Here is a 14,058-nt window from a genome sequence, read left to right as displayed (position 1 = left end):
CTTGGGCAATCAAAGTGGCCTGCTCCAAGCTTAGTTTAAGTTGATATAACCGATAAATAGGGCTTACGAGCGATTTACGAGCGAACTGATCTAAATTCTTGGGTGAACTAGCAGTTCGAATTGCCCTGAAAAAAATCCTGACACGAAGCCTAAGTTATCTGCTGCTTACCTCAATATAGGAAGACCCAACATAATATAACATAATTGGTAGTAATCGTAAGACCAGCCTCTATGTTTAGGAGTCCTTTGTGATCTTCAGTTGTAAGTTTATTGTACATTTTTCTCTTGTGGTTTGGGCTTGATGGGTTCCCCGATAACTCTTGTTTTTGTTTAATAGCCTTACTCCCTAAGCCTAGCTGTCAAATCATGCCCTGGATCGCTCTTGATCCTGCGGCTATGTTACACCATGCATTTGACCAGTAACATTTGTATATAGCAATTTTCCTGGCTAGCTGCTGAACATTTTATAAACCTAACGAAAAGTATAAAGAATAAAAAACATGAAAAAAAAGCGTGGTGTATTTATAAAACTTGGGGTTTGGATTTTGGGGATTTTGGGTTTTTTTTAGGCCAGTCTCACGCCATCCAGGCCCACCTGAATGCAGGGAAAATCGTAGCTTACGATCTGATTGCTGGCATAGTTGGTATAGATGGTGGGACAGGCCTTGACCGCGACTCCTGCCATCTTGAAATTTATTTTCAAGCACATGTCCAGGGAAACCATCGAGACCACGGGTAGGCAATATGTGGGCGGTTTCGTGGTGCTAATCGAAAACTTGGCAACTGAATTTCCATCCATTGTAGCCCCCAAATCAAGGGATCCACTGGTTAAGCCAATCTTGACGGTGAGGCAAACTAAAAGTTACATAATGAAGCAGACTTAATTTAAATATTGAAATACCACTTACGAGTACTGGTTTGATTCATTAGATTGACCGTCACACCCTGGCAACAGCTGCAGGACATCGTCAAGGAGCACTGGCAAACCTGACTCGTTGCCGGCAAGGATATTAGTCCTAGATCCAATCCTGTGCCAGCTTCGGCAATCTTTACATGACTTAAAGAGACTACAATGGTCAAAAATCCTATCAATATGGTGTGGGAGTGGGAAATGACCATTCTTCTGCCTCTAAAAAATATGAATAACTGTCCAGCAGTATATTTAAGCTGTCACTTTTTGTCAACAGTTCTTGAAAAGCGGCACCTTAAATATTAATTGCTTATAATATAAAATTTCGCAATTTAATTAGTTTTTCGAAAGGGTCATTTAACTCGTAATGACTATTTAGGGGAATTTATGGTAGGTTCAAAAGTCAATAAATTGTGTGAATATTTGTAAAACAATCACTTTTTTAATAATTTCATCACTTTTAATAGGTTTTTTTTGTTAAATTTGAATCGAATTAAATAACTTTAACAAATACCTACACCAAGAGACGCCCCCTATCGGCGAAATTTGCCAAACATGTAGAGTTCATGTAGATAAGTTAAATAATCGTATAGTTCAGCTTTTTGTCATTCACATTTTTGAATATTCTCAGGAAACCGTTAAAATCATACAAAAGCAGAACCTTATTAATAAATTAATTAAATATTAAATTAAATGTAAAATTAAAACACTTCTATAGAAAGTAAAACTAGCTTTTAAATATTTAAACTGGTTCTTTTTTTAATTTGATTAACAAAAGTTCATACGATATTCCGTCAAATAATGATTAGCTTTTTCGCATACCCGCACCAAATTTGTTTTACGAGTTATGCAGATAACTTGATTCCTGCTCTATTATATATATTATTCCCAACTCCGACATTTAAGTGTGGAATCGTCGCAACCGGTCTTCTCTATTAGTGGGGGCAACTATGCGCATTCAAATGTCTATGCATTTCCTAAAGTTTATAAATTTAGGTGCGCGACGCTTAGAATGTTCTAGTATACATCGGTAAATTCAGCACACATCAAGATGGTGTCCACAAAATTGGTATGAAATTCCTGATAAGTAAATGTATTTACTTAACAAATTATTTTGTATGTATGCAATTGTTACATATTTTTTAGCTACTCTTCACTGCCCTACTGACCATTATGGCCACTGGTGGATCGGCACAGGGCTTTCAGGACCTATTTCTTCAAGCCACAAATACTGCGTTACAATCATTTGAAAACTTTGTTGGATTTGTAAAAACAGAGTTCTACTCCTTGGTTCCCACGAAGGAGGGATACCATTTTAAGTAAGTGTTTTTAAGTTCTAACAAGGTTTTGGGATTAAATTAACACATTTTCAGATTGGAGGAGCCCAATGGCAGCAAACGCGAGGAAATCGGTATGTTCCTGTATCCCGGCACGGACAAACAGGAACTGGTGGTGATGGGTTCCTATTCGTCGTATGATGAAAAGACCGATACCGATTCGGTTACTATGTATACTGCCGATAGAAATGGTAACAAAGCCCGCTACGAAGTTAAGAACCGACGACTGAGTGCTTTGGCGTGCAAGAGTGCCTGCGGCTAAAAAAAACAATCTGAACTGTGAATAAAGATTGGTAAACTTCTTTGATTGTTTGATTTTTGAATTTTATTCTGTAAATATATATTTTTAAAAACTATCTGTACATGCAAAACATTATACTTTGTTCAATTAACTCACGATGAATGACAAATAAAAGGGCAAATAAGCACATTTTTAAACGATCTTAAAATAACAATTGCTAGTTTTTTTCACACAGCTGTGCAAATTTGGATTACGAGATTTGTAGATTAGTTAATTCCCGCTTTTCATGTTTTATGGCATTTAGGTGGGGGATTCAATGAGACCGGTTTTAACTTTATCTGTACGAGCTTTAAAAAATCTATGCATTTTCTAGATTTTAAAAATTAAGGTGTGTTGCGCTATGGATGCTTCAGTTTAAATTGGTAAATAAAATATGTTTAGATTGAAGTAAAACTTTGGAATGGCTAATGAGCTAATTGGGTAGACTGTTAATAAAGAATAAGTAACAAGCTTTGTGTATATATAGAATTGCATACTTTTGGGCAATGAGCTTTAACTCGGCTTGAAAAAGTTAACAACCCCATTTTTTAACTAACTTGGTGTTTAATGCAATATTTAATAATCCTTGAGTAACTCCTTGTGAATTTAATTTTATTAAATTTTTTATATATTTTTTAAATGGGCAGTGATTATATTTAATTTATGTATATTTATTAATAAATGAAAAGATAATATATATAAGGTTCTATCTAGAGCACTCATTTAGAAAACAATACTACTTCAAAATTTCCTGGTACAAAAATTTAACACCTTTATAATATACTTTTTACGGTTAATTGGCTATTTAAGAACTTTTTATTAAAGTGGTGCTGTCCAGAGCGTTGAACTTCATCTTGACGTTTAGATTAATGGCTACAAAGCTGCTATCTGAGTTTAAGTTTCATTTAATTGCCAACCAGGAACGAAGAAAAAATTTATCAATGAATTTGACGCGGTTTCTGAAAAGGAGGTAACACATAATGAGTAAATAATGATTAACTAAATTAATTACAGCTTATTACTCATCATATTAAAGAATCATGTAAAGTACCGTGAAAACCCTATGACAAAAAAAAACCTGATTCATTCAAAGAAAAAACAATTGTTGGCAATGAGCAGTAGAGGTGGGGCAACACATACCAGAGCAGCATCCTATAGAAAGTGAAATCACTTCAACTCCATAAACCGAAATAAACTAGTTTTGGAGCGTTCAAAGTAATTTTTTTAATTTGGCATCTAAAAAATATGCAAATATCCATTTTATTAAACACTAGTTTTGCTAGCTTAAAACCAAGGATAACCACTTTATGATAAGCTATCGAAAAATGGTCTTGCATCTGTTTTGGACAGCAGGAACTTTTGTGTGCTAAACAGAAGTTTCGATTCCTGCACTGAAAGTTCTTCCCAGAACAACCAAAACAAAACATAATGGATGTAAGGCGTTGGCGTTTCTTTCGGTATTTAAGTGGAGAATCAACCTGCGACCGGTTTTACTCAATAGTGGCTGCTACTAAGTAACAAAAAACATATGACTTATCCGCTGAGTGTGAGCTTGGCGTCGCGAGCTTGAAAGATCTATGCAGATCTTAGCCTTTATATATTAGGTGGGCGCACATCGGATGCTTTAGTATAGCTACGTGAGTTCAGCGCGCATCAACATGGCCTCAGCGAAATTGGTAAGCAGTTGTTCAGGGCGGAACCCGATACCGATACCTATAGCGATACCAATACCGATCCCCAATCCAAACCCGACACCTATGACTTGGTAATGACCAAGGGGCCGGCAATTACATTGGCATGTGAAGTGTGTGAATAATCCAAATAATGGCTATCAATGCATTGATGCAGATATTGATGCAGCTGTGCTAATAGACCGGTCAGTTGCAAATGTTGTTTGATTGACACAGAGACGTTTAATTTTGCTTGTAAATTGCTGAAATTACAAAGTTTATTATCTAATTCCAACTACTGTTTCAAAGGGGCTAAATTTTAAAATAACGTTTTTTTTTTTTAATATGACCTTGATTTATATGTGTCCAAGAAAAATAGCCTTCTTATACAATCATAAAATTTAAGATTTAAAATACTTAAAAAACACTGCTAGCTACAATCCATAAAAAATACATAAATTATAATTTAGTACATATGCGAATTTTGGCGATGGCATGCAGTAAACCAGTTTGTGTTCAACACATCATTTAACAAGATGGCATTAAAATTATTAACTTTTTTATTTGCTTTCGTCTGCAGCTACTTTTCAGTGCCTTGCTGGCCATAATGGCCGCCAGCAGCTCGGCGGGCCTTTTGGATACCTTCTTTCCCACCATTATGACGGAGTTCTACAATCAGGCGCCCACCAAGGAGGGCTACCGCTTTAAGTAAGTAATCTCAGTTATAGACAGAGAGAGACTAGAGATTAAACATGCCTTCGAATTGCAGAATAGATGATCCCAATGGCAGCCAACGCGAGGAAATGGGTGTGATCATGAATCCCGGCACACCCGAAGAGGAATTGGTGGTGATGGGTACCTACTCCACATACGATGAAAAGACTGATACCGACACTGTGACCATGTATACCGCCGACAAGGATGGTTACAAGGCTCGTTACCAAATCAAGAACCGCAAACTGAGCCCTGGAGCCCTGAAGTCCGCTGCTGGATAAGGATTAATTAGTTTAGAATTGTAAACAAAGAGTCAAAAATATATTTTCTACTGCCGAAACGAGTTGTGTATGCTGTGTGGCGTCTTCTACGAATTTCCATTTGCTGCTGGCCAGATCAAGATCAAGTTTACTCGTTTCAATATCAGTAGACCGCACTCTGGATTGACGAGTTTTCTATTGCGTAATACTTTAGTTATGACCTTTAAAAAGTCTTTACGCTCGACAAATTAGCGCATTCTATAGTAATGATGGACCTGGCACCCGAAACAAGTTATAAGAATCTTGGAGGCATTGACAATACACATTTGGTGGGTGCTTCTCTTCTTTATGTGCAAAGACTTAAAGTTAGACAAGTCAAGTGACGGCTGTTAAAAGTTAATAAGCACCTACAGCTCAAATTTATGGCCACATTTGACAGGCTTAATTCATAGCATGTGTATAATCAAATTCTATTTTTGGTGAATCCAGAGGAGAACAATTAATAGTCAATATCTAGACTGCTTCCTGGAATCATTTAGACCAACAAACTTGTTTCGAATGTTAAATAATAATTTGAGGTACGAGGTAATAATGATGTATTTTACGGTGATTTTTCTTAAGCCCACATAGAAAACCTTGTCCCATTGTATGACGTATTTGGATTATTTTGCGGCGAAATCAATTTCAGAAACAAGTATACCAAAAAATGTATGTGCGAAGTTACCAGGTACATCTTCATAATTATTATTGATTAATCAATTGTATAGTAGTCGACTGTACCAAAAAAAAAAATACAATGATGCAATTATAAAAATGAAGGCCGTTGACCATTATTCACAGAAGTCGTTGAAGCCATCAAATTTACATCTTTAGGAAACCTTTATAAATTACTTTAAAATTATTATTAATTAATCAACTGTGTAACAGGGTACACGAAAAAAAACCAAACTCTTTAAAGCCCGATTTACTATGAACCATTTATTATTTAATAATTAATCATAAGTAACAACTAATGGGTGTTTGCTTACAACAAAAAGGAGGAAAATAATAAGATTAAATAAATATGTAATAAAATTTAAGCTGGTACTTAAATTTATCTATAAGCAGTTAAGAATCAAATCATAATTTATACAAAAACTTATTAAAAAAGCCGGTATAAGCTACTTGCTAATTATTAATAATTAATCAAGCTTTAACCATTTTGTAAACTCGCAAGTTTATAAAAAACTTTTATTCATGTAATGATATGAAGGTCAGTGTATGAATTTTCACAGAATTCTTTGCCTCGACAATTAGATTTTTTACTATTAAATCTCAGGGAAGAGCTTTAAGATGGTAAACTGGTAAATGGTAAGCAAAAATTGTAAATTAATACCATTTATTTTGGTTCTATTTAACGAAACATTGACATTTTACATTTATAAAGCTAACTAATAAAAATGTGTCAATTATTATTTAATAATAATATGTATTTAATTTATGAAGCCAATTAAATGTTGTTAATTATGTATGAATTATTATTTACTAGGATAGGGAAATATATATATATGTATAATAAAATTAAACCTGTTATAAAGTTTAACTGTTTAAATTTGTTAATAAGGTATGCATATATGATAATTAAATATATGCAATATTAAAAAACCAAAGACCGTGATAATGTTTTACAAATTACTGCACTTTTTGGCATATCAGGCAGCTTTTGTATTCACTTTAAAATAGCTTTTGTAAATCCAAATTGGGACCATGAAAAAACAATGTAACATTTAGTAACTAATGTTGTCCCAAAAAGCCATGAAAAGTTTGGTGACTAAGTCAGACTTAGCGGCATTCTGTTGAAAGCTTTCCATTGTTTACGAAAAGCGGGTGTTTGCGTTGGCGCGCTTTTCCGATATCTGCCTGTTGCCGCTGAAATTCTCGTTGCCCCAGGTAACTGACCAGGCATAAAGCGGCCCAAACAGAGAGCGGGTTATAACAATGTCACCCATCCGCACCACCAAAAGCCAAAGCCCCGTGTATACGTATGCTTGGATTACAATGGAGCGTTTAGTTCCCGGTGGACGTTCGACGGTGCCAGTGACGTGACTCTGAATCTGAATCTGAATCAGCTTTTCTATATAGCTCGGCACTTGAACATTTTCCCTCATCAAAACCGATTCTTAGACTCGCGGAAAGGGAAATGCGGAACGAAGTGAAAACACCCGAAAGTGACAGAAACGTTCATAAATAATCCAGTGAAAATGAAAGCAAATCATACGATTCTGCTTATGCTTTTATTTTTGGCCATCCAGCACAAATGTAGAGCTACGCAAAAGTCGCAGCTTGGCCAGCCGCTTATACAATTAAGTCACGGTGAGTTGAGCATCCAGCGAGTGAAATTTTTGTGTCATATTATCTAGAGGTTTAGGGTCTGCCCACTAGAATTTATACGGTGCAAGTATTTTGACCTTTAACGCTTCCCTTGCTTTACGCATTATTATGAATTTAGGAATTTCTGGCTGAAAGCATTAACACAATACTATACACCGTTGACCTAAGCAAAAATTTGGGACAATCAATATGAGTTAATTGCAAAACCGAAGGGAAAAGAGGACTGACCCAGGTGATTCGACCTGCCAAATCAAGGCAGGTGTATGGCTAATTGCGTGGCCAGCACGCAAGCAAATTGTCAAGTTCCTGTCTTTGGTGTTTTCGGTAACGAAAGTGCTAATCGATAAGGCTGTGTTATTGTTGTCTAAAATGGGAGATGGGGGTTATGTATTAACCAATGCACATCAAAGGACTTTAAGCTTGAGCATAATTACTGCTGCGGTACAACTGCATTGATTGTAGGAAATATGTTGCCATTAGCGCAATTGATCAAACAAACTTGAAAGCCTGTTGTCAAATAAGGGGTACAAAAATCAAAAACCAATAGGGTAAATAACAATTGATGAAAAAATGATTTAGCAACTTTGGGGTATAGTTTTACCAACTACTTATTAAAATTTTCTTATTAACTTAAAATATTAATATTAAAATCCTTTTGCTTAGGTACTAAATCAGGTAATACATATTTATTATTGCCAGAAAGCATTGTTTACTTTCTATGGAAACGGGGTGAAAGTTTAAGAAACTGTTCAAGTATAATAAAACCATGACATTTCCAGACAACTCCGATGATGACTATCCAGAAATAAAGGACGAAATTCATTTGGAGGACTTTTTCTGGACAGGTTCGGGTGATGGCCCACCAGATTTTCTGAAGAAGGTTCACACGGGGATTACCAAGGGCAAGGATGTGATTGTCAAGACCGAAACAGTAGTGGCCACGGTCTATGTGGATGGAAATAATGTAAGTTAAGGCGGGTGTTCAACCCTAATAAATATATTGACAGAAGATTTATGTCTAGGAAATTGACATACCCATTTGCCTGGACTGCAAACCAGATGATGGAGGTGGCACTTGGGATATGGGTGGTCCGGGAATGCCACCGCTGAACTACTCTGCCACGGATCGTCGTTATTGGCTGCTTACGGTGATGTCCGGTTTCTATACAGCAAAGGATAACCCCACTTTAGAGGATAAGCTGGCTCGCCTATATCGGCTAGCTTTTACCAGGTAAAAATAATATAAATAAATAAATATAATATGTCTTTTTAGTTTGAGGGTTTTAAAGTATGACATTACCTTTTTTATTTTATTTAATTCCAAGTAATCATACAATACTTAGTCACGAAGTACCCTTGTATGCTATCACCAATAACAATCACCAAAGGCCTAAATAAAATGTACTGCTATCATTTAATCAACAGGCAACAAACCCGTCATCTGGGCATAAATGGAGCCCAGCAGATCGATGGTGTCAATGTACCAGCTCCCCGAGAGCGTCGGAAGTCTTTTACCCCATCGACGAGACCCGAAACCACGACGGGATCACCGGCAGACGACGTGGAAATACTGGACATGCAGGATGACGACGAGCACTACATCAAGAGCGTGAGGAGACTGGGCGAAGACACCGAGTGGGCCAGCCACTCGGAGGAGGAGCAGTCCGAGGAGCTACCTCCAATGGGTGCCACACCCTCGACGACCAGCACTGAAACGATTGATTATGGGGCATACGTTACTCTGATCCCCTGGGAACTCATACAGCAGAGTGGGAAATCGGAAAAGTTGCGGGAAATGCACGAAACTCTGTTGACTAAACAACCGCTGGTGCAGCAACAACAGCAAAAACAACGGCAGGAGCAACAAATGGGGCAGGAGCAGCCCCAAAGCCAACCGCTTTATAGGGACGAGCACGTCAGAGTTGTCATACACAACCTAACGCAAATTAGCGAGGCTGATGTGCAAAAGTGGAGCACCAACACCAATGGGTTCGGTACCATGGAGGAGCACAACTACGTCAACCTCAAATTGTAAGTGCCTGCCGAACTTGTTATTATATTATGAGTTTGATTAACCCATAAAGTGCACTCACAGAAAATATTATTTTCAAGGGGTTAATAACTGTTGAAATTTTGATGCCAAGTTAGTAACTTGGAAGTAAGAATACCACTATGATCTAAGGGGCTACTATATAGGTTTTATATTCATAATTGTTTTCATGCATATAATTTCTTAGTTACAAACAGTTTAACACATTTTAAAGTTTATGTGTTAATTGGCTTAAGTTATTTATAAAAAAAATACTCAATTAACTTAAATATCAATTTATAAAATCAAATGGTAAAAAAAAACTAAACCTTTTATTTTTAGTTTTTTCCTTCTTTGTGACATAATCGTTAACGCTCAGAAAAACAGAAAATAAAGTAAAAACGAGACCTTTAACATTTGCTACTTAAAATCTGCTAATTATATATTTTAGCAGCAATGATCGCCCGATAGCCAACCAAACGGAGCTGATTTACACTGTCTTGGTGAATGGTAGACCAGTTTTGGCCACAACAGCTGCCAAAGACATGGAACTGGTCAGTGAATCCGAGGCCGTTAAGACTTTTGGACAGGCTGTTTATATGAAATCGGAACGTAAGTTTTGCCATCTCCAGGCAAACTTAGATACGTATTAATCCATTTTATATAGCCTACATTAGGGAGCCCACGGCCACCGCCTTGGCACCTGTGCCACGAAGTGGACAGGCTGGATTTTTCAACTCGGTGAAAAACAATGTGGCTTTGGTCGTAATCAGTAGTTTAGCCATACTGCTACTCCTGTTGCTCCTAGTGGCGGTTCTACTATTGGGACGAACACGTTCCAGACAGAGAGAACTGAGTGCAGTCAACAGGTAAGTCTATCAAAATACTATTAAAAGTTGCAATATTTTGTAAACTTTTTGATTATCCATTGCAGAAACTCCTCCCGCAACGAATTGCTTTCCGAGGGTCAATCGATTCGTCCTACCACCAGTGAGAGGACCGAAGGAGAACCAAGTCCAGCACATTCCCATTCTAGAGAAGCTGGTGTGCGAAACTTCTCCTACGAACGTGAGCCACGCATAAGTTTTCCAGCTCCGCCGCAGGAGAACCGATCCCGTCGCGGTTCCATATCCTCGTCGACGGACAACACTTCCGACTCCTCGGTCTACTGTCCCATCAATCCGCCCAGTGCCGATGTGCAAAGGATACTGGATGACAAGGCAGCGCGTTTATTTGACGCTCATAAGAGGCGTCATCAGTACGATCGAGCTGAGGGTCACGAGGAAACAGTCTATACATCGGTGGTGTCAGAAAAGAAGGGTGACAAGAGCAGGCATAAATCGCGGAGGCGTTATCTGAACGAGAATCGAGTGGGCTCCCTGGAAACGAGTCCGGTTCAGGGCTCCCTGGCGGGTCACTCCTCTGCGGAGGAATCGCCAGAAGTCCTGCGCCGGAGCTACGAGAATTTCCAAAGGAACGAGGCTTTCAATCCCCACAACAACTATCACCGAAACAAGCTGTTAACTCAGAAAACCGGAAGAGGAGTTTCCGCCGAGGCGATTAACAGCGAGATGATACGGAATCTGCAGCCATCTGATAAGAGTGATACCGCGAGTGTGGGATCCTTCCTATCGATGGCCTCTGTGAGGGCCTTTCCGAAGAGTACTCTGCCGGAGCCACTGAACCGCGTGCTCGATCCCGTGTTCGTCACCTACTACGACAATGTGAATGCAGTGGCGCCGCCGCACAATTCCACGCGATCCCTGAGATCGCACAAGTCGCAGGGCAGCAAGGACACCACCATAGCCACCATAGCCACCATAGCCAGCTTTCCCAGTCCCAAGGCACCGCCGCCATCGGTTAGGAATGTGCGTTCCGCCTCGCACAGCGATAATCCGGATCCGGGTGTAGTGGGTCCCGTGGTCTGGGAGCGGCACAAGAAGAAGCAGTCACAGGGTGAGGCGGGCGGAGAAACGACAAAAAAGAATAAGAATAAGAATAATAATAATAATAATAACAATGATAACGATGACGACGAGGACGATGGCGACGTTCGATTTGGGGCCAAGTCGCGTTACTAGGACAACCTGTAGTCGTTGATTTTGTAATTGTTATTGCTAGCACCAATCCTGATAACCCGATAACCAAAAACCAAAACCAAAGTAGCTAACTAACAGCATAGAGACCTACCCGCAAACCCACTTAACACTTGTACTCAACCTCTCCCATCGATCTTCCCCAGAGGCCCTGACCTACGCGGACTATAATCCCAGTCCGCTGCACAATCCGTCGGCCATACGCAACCACTACGAGGGGCTCCTGGAGGGGGCCCTGCAAATGTACTCCAGCCAGGACGACATACCCATGCCCTTGCCCACCCAGAACTTCACGAACAACCGGCGGGTGACGAAGCGCGAGCATAGGGGTTCATCTGCGGGCTTGCCCAGGTGAGGTTTGACTGCCAGTACATTATCCATCTCTTTACTTATAATATAACCCTCCAGCTTTCATCCTTCGGGAGGGTCCAAAACCATAGCCGAACGTCCGGCCACAGCCCAGCCGGAAAAGACCTCCAAGTCGGCCCACTCCACGCAGCCACCTTCGCCCACTTACAGTGCCTGGGGCGGAGGTAGTGTGTACAGCTCCCATTCCACCCTGAATCGGCCCTTGAGCGCAGGTCCTTTTCAAAGGACAGAGCCCAGATTGGAGGCAACCCAATCGGCAAGTGGAACTGCCCCCCTTATCGAGGCCATACAAACCGAGCTGCGAAAGTTCAAGCAACAGCAGGAGTAGAGCCTCAAATTAATGATCTTAACTCTGTCATGGCAATGAAAAATATCATTCATATCTGTACCAAAAATGTTTGCAATTCATTTAGAATAAACTTTTCTTAATACTCTAAATATAGAAAAACTCCTTGTGCAGGTTAAGCTGTGACTTTTATTATATTTACATATTCGAAATGGCAAGAACAACACACAAAGACATTAATTACAAGCTCTCACCAGCCCTTAGTTCATAATATATTTGACCGAAAACCATATTTGTTGTGTACCAGTTACAATATTCAATTAGAAGCATTCTCTTTGATATACAAAAGTGTGTTTACGACATTAAGAGTGTAAAAAAGATGTCTTCTTCAAGGTCGGAGTGTATGTGGGTCCAGCCTAGTTGAATTCCTTCTGTCCCTTGGTGCTGTCCGCAAAGGATTTGGCATCCACACTGCGCTTGCCGAGCCGGGGGCCGAACCACAATCCCGACGAGGCACTGGGTCCTGTGCGCTTGTCCAGCACCTGTTGCAGGGCCAGGAGGTGGGCCCACTTGCGCAGCTCGGCATCGCCGCGACCCACGCGCGGGAAGGCCACCAGACCGCTGGCCCGCTTCTGGAAGTCCGCCTCTGAAATGGTACGTCCCCGGGGCGTTTAGGCAATTACCTATCCGGCCGCAACGACTTACCATTATAATCCTCCTGGGAGGCATCTCCGTAAATGCCGTCGAGGACTCCGGCTTCGAATCCGTCGCGCAGACTGTTGGCCAGAGTGGGATCTCCGCGGCCGACGCGCGGAAAGGCATACAGCCCCATATTGGCACCTCGCCGATTCTTGTCGTGGTCCATCTCTGAATGGAGTGTTTATGGATTGCGATTAGTTCTATAACTGGCATACTTATACTTTAAAATCACCAATGAATAAGTTATTTTCGTACCCTAACCGCCAAAATAACAGCAGCGTATAAATATTATTTTGGATAATAACTTTTAATCTTTAACAATACAAATTGAGCAATTAAAAAGATTTTTTCTTTAATATTTTAAACGTGTTAAGTTCAATTTTCTTTAATTTTGATTTCGGTACATATTTTTAAAAAATTTGAGAAAGATTATCCATTTAAACTCTGAATTATTTGGTTATTTATTTTGTTGCTCTTATTATTTTGGCAGTTAGGCGATGTTTGATTTAGATTCAATGATTTAAATATCATGCTTAAAAGGTTTTTAAATAGATTGAAAAAAACTAGCAAAATAGAAATCGGTCAACAAAATTTCTTTGTAGGAACAAATATATGGTGAAAATGATGAAAAAGTAAAAATAACTCCACACTGGTTTACCTTTTTCTCGTAAAGGTGCTGCAAAATATATTTCAAAATTAATTATAAAGCCTTTTACTGTTACACTCTTAAATTTAATGCCTTTAAAATATTTTCGTAAAACAAAAAAGTCACTCCTAGAATCCTTAACATAAGAACTTCTTTATTATTTTCCACTCACCTGCTGCAGTGAATTCAGCGAGTAGGAAAAACACTAAAACTGCGCTGACCAACATTGATTTCATGTTTAAAATACTGTTTAAAACGAAACACTAGAAAGTTAAAATATGTACTTCGATCTGATGCTTTCTTTAGAACGGTCGCTGGTTTTCTGATGGTCCAGGTCGAAGTCCACGTTCTTTTATAGGCCAAAAAACGGACAGGCAAACAAATTGCCGGAG

At 39.3% G+C, this 14,058-nt stretch overlaps 5 protein-coding genes across 6 annotated transcripts; 3 read left to right on the top strand and 2 right to left on the bottom strand.

The window, feature by feature from the left end:
* Positions 1-544: 544 nt before the first annotated feature.
* LOC108148442 lies at positions 545-1,119 on the bottom strand. Its single transcript, XM_017275476.2, has 2 exons — positions 909-1,119; positions 545-855 (listed from the first exon to the last, which is right to left on the bottom strand). Exons 1-2 carry the CDS (start codon positions 1,117-1,119, stop codon positions 566-568), a joined length of 501 nt encoding a protein of 166 aa, XP_017130965.1. The 3' UTR covers positions 545-565.
* Positions 1,120-1,961: 842 nt separating this feature from the next.
* LOC108148443 lies at positions 1,962-2,509 on the top strand. Its single transcript, XM_017275478.1, has 3 exons — positions 1,962-1,979; positions 2,057-2,229; positions 2,284-2,509. Exons 1-3 carry the CDS (start codon positions 1,962-1,964, stop codon positions 2,507-2,509), a joined length of 417 nt encoding a protein of 138 aa, XP_017130967.1.
* A 1,609-nt stretch (positions 2,510-4,118) lies between these two features.
* Positions 4,119-5,251, top strand: LOC108148531 (endocuticle structural glycoprotein SgAbd-9). The gene is made up of 3 exons (XM_017275571.1): positions 4,119-4,203; positions 4,778-4,905; positions 4,967-5,251. The coding sequence occupies exons 1-3, from the start codon at positions 4,186-4,188 to the stop codon at positions 5,190-5,192; spliced, it is 372 nt and encodes a 123-aa protein (XP_017131060.1). The 5' UTR covers positions 4,119-4,185; the 3' UTR covers positions 5,193-5,251.
* A 1,981-nt stretch (positions 5,252-7,232) lies between these two features.
* LOC108148693 lies at positions 7,233-12,468 on the top strand. 2 transcript variants are annotated; one of them, XM_017275840.2, is made up of 9 exons: positions 7,233-7,523; positions 8,321-8,505; positions 8,564-8,772; positions 8,967-9,572; positions 10,025-10,182; positions 10,238-10,439; positions 10,505-11,526; positions 11,813-12,017; positions 12,075-12,468. In XM_017275840.2, exons 1-9 carry the CDS (start codon positions 7,412-7,414, stop codon positions 12,361-12,363), a joined length of 2,988 nt encoding a protein of 995 aa, XP_017131329.1. In that variant the 5' UTR covers positions 7,233-7,411; the 3' UTR covers positions 12,364-12,468. The 2 variants fall into 2 exon arrangements, with proteins under 2 accessions (XP_017131329.1, XP_017131328.1); XM_017275839.2 differs by having other exon boundaries at positions 10,022-10,182; positions 12,075-12,467.
* Positions 12,469-12,561: 93 nt separating this feature from the next.
* On the bottom strand, positions 12,562-14,030 carry LOC108148699 (cardio acceleratory peptide 2b). Its single transcript, XM_017275849.2, has 3 exons — positions 13,839-14,030; positions 13,027-13,188; positions 12,562-12,967 (listed from the first exon to the last, which is right to left on the bottom strand). The coding sequence occupies exons 1-3, from the start codon at positions 13,900-13,902 to the stop codon at positions 12,738-12,740; spliced, it is 456 nt and encodes a 151-aa protein (XP_017131338.1). The 5' UTR covers positions 13,903-14,030; the 3' UTR covers positions 12,562-12,737.
* Between the last annotated feature and the right edge of the window lie 28 nt (positions 14,031-14,058).

This window comes from Drosophila elegans, unplaced genomic scaffold (genome assembly GCF_018152505.1).
Source record: "Drosophila elegans isolate 14027-0461.03 unplaced genomic scaffold, ASM1815250v1 contig_476, whole genome shotgun sequence".
Classification (NCBI taxonomy): Eukaryota; Metazoa; Arthropoda; class Insecta; order Diptera; family Drosophilidae; genus Drosophila; species Drosophila elegans.
Note: the sequence above shows the minus strand (reverse complement) of the source record. Positions and strands in the feature narration are given on the sequence as shown.

Excerpts from the sequence above, each read along its gene's own strand:
- LOC108148693 (XM_017275839.2), top strand. The coding sequence starts at position 7,412 with ATGAAAGCAAATCATACGATTCTGCTTATGCTTTTATTTTTGGCCATC. Across the intron at positions 8,506-8,563 it reads TCTATGTGGATGGAAATAAT|GAAATTGACATACCCATTTG; the intron begins GTAAGTTAAGGC and ends ATTTATGTCTAG. Across the intron at positions 10,183-10,237 it reads TGTTTATATGAAATCGGAAC|CCTACATTAGGGAGCCCACG; the intron begins GTAAGTTTTGCC and ends CATTTTATATAG.
- LOC108148531 (XM_017275571.1), top strand. Across the intron at positions 4,906-4,966 it reads AAGGAGGGCTACCGCTTTAA|AATAGATGATCCCAATGGCA; the intron begins GTAAGTAATCTC and ends TTCGAATTGCAG.
- LOC108148699 (XM_017275849.2), bottom strand. The coding sequence starts at position 13,902 with ATGAAATCAATGTTGGTCAGCGCAGTTTTAGTGTTTTTCCTACTCGCT. Across the intron at positions 13,189-13,838 it reads CGCTGAATTCACTGCAGCAG|AGATGGACCACGACAAGAAT; the intron begins GTGAGTGGAAAA and ends CACTCCATTCAG. Across the intron at positions 12,968-13,026 it reads CTCCCAGGAGGATTATAATG|AGGCGGACTTCCAGAAGCGG; the intron begins GTAAGTCGTTGC and ends GTACCATTTCAG.
- LOC108148443 (XM_017275478.1), top strand. Across the intron at positions 2,230-2,283 it reads AAGGAGGGATACCATTTTAA|ATTGGAGGAGCCCAATGGCA; the intron begins GTAAGTGTTTTT and ends ACACATTTTCAG.
- LOC108148442 (XM_017275476.2), bottom strand. The coding sequence starts at position 1,119 with ATGGTCATTTCCCACTCCCACACCATATTGATAGGATTTTTGACCATT. Across the intron at positions 856-908 it reads AATGAATCAAACCAGTACTC|TTTGCCTCACCGTCAAGATT; the intron begins GTAAGTGGTATT and ends TGTAACTTTTAG.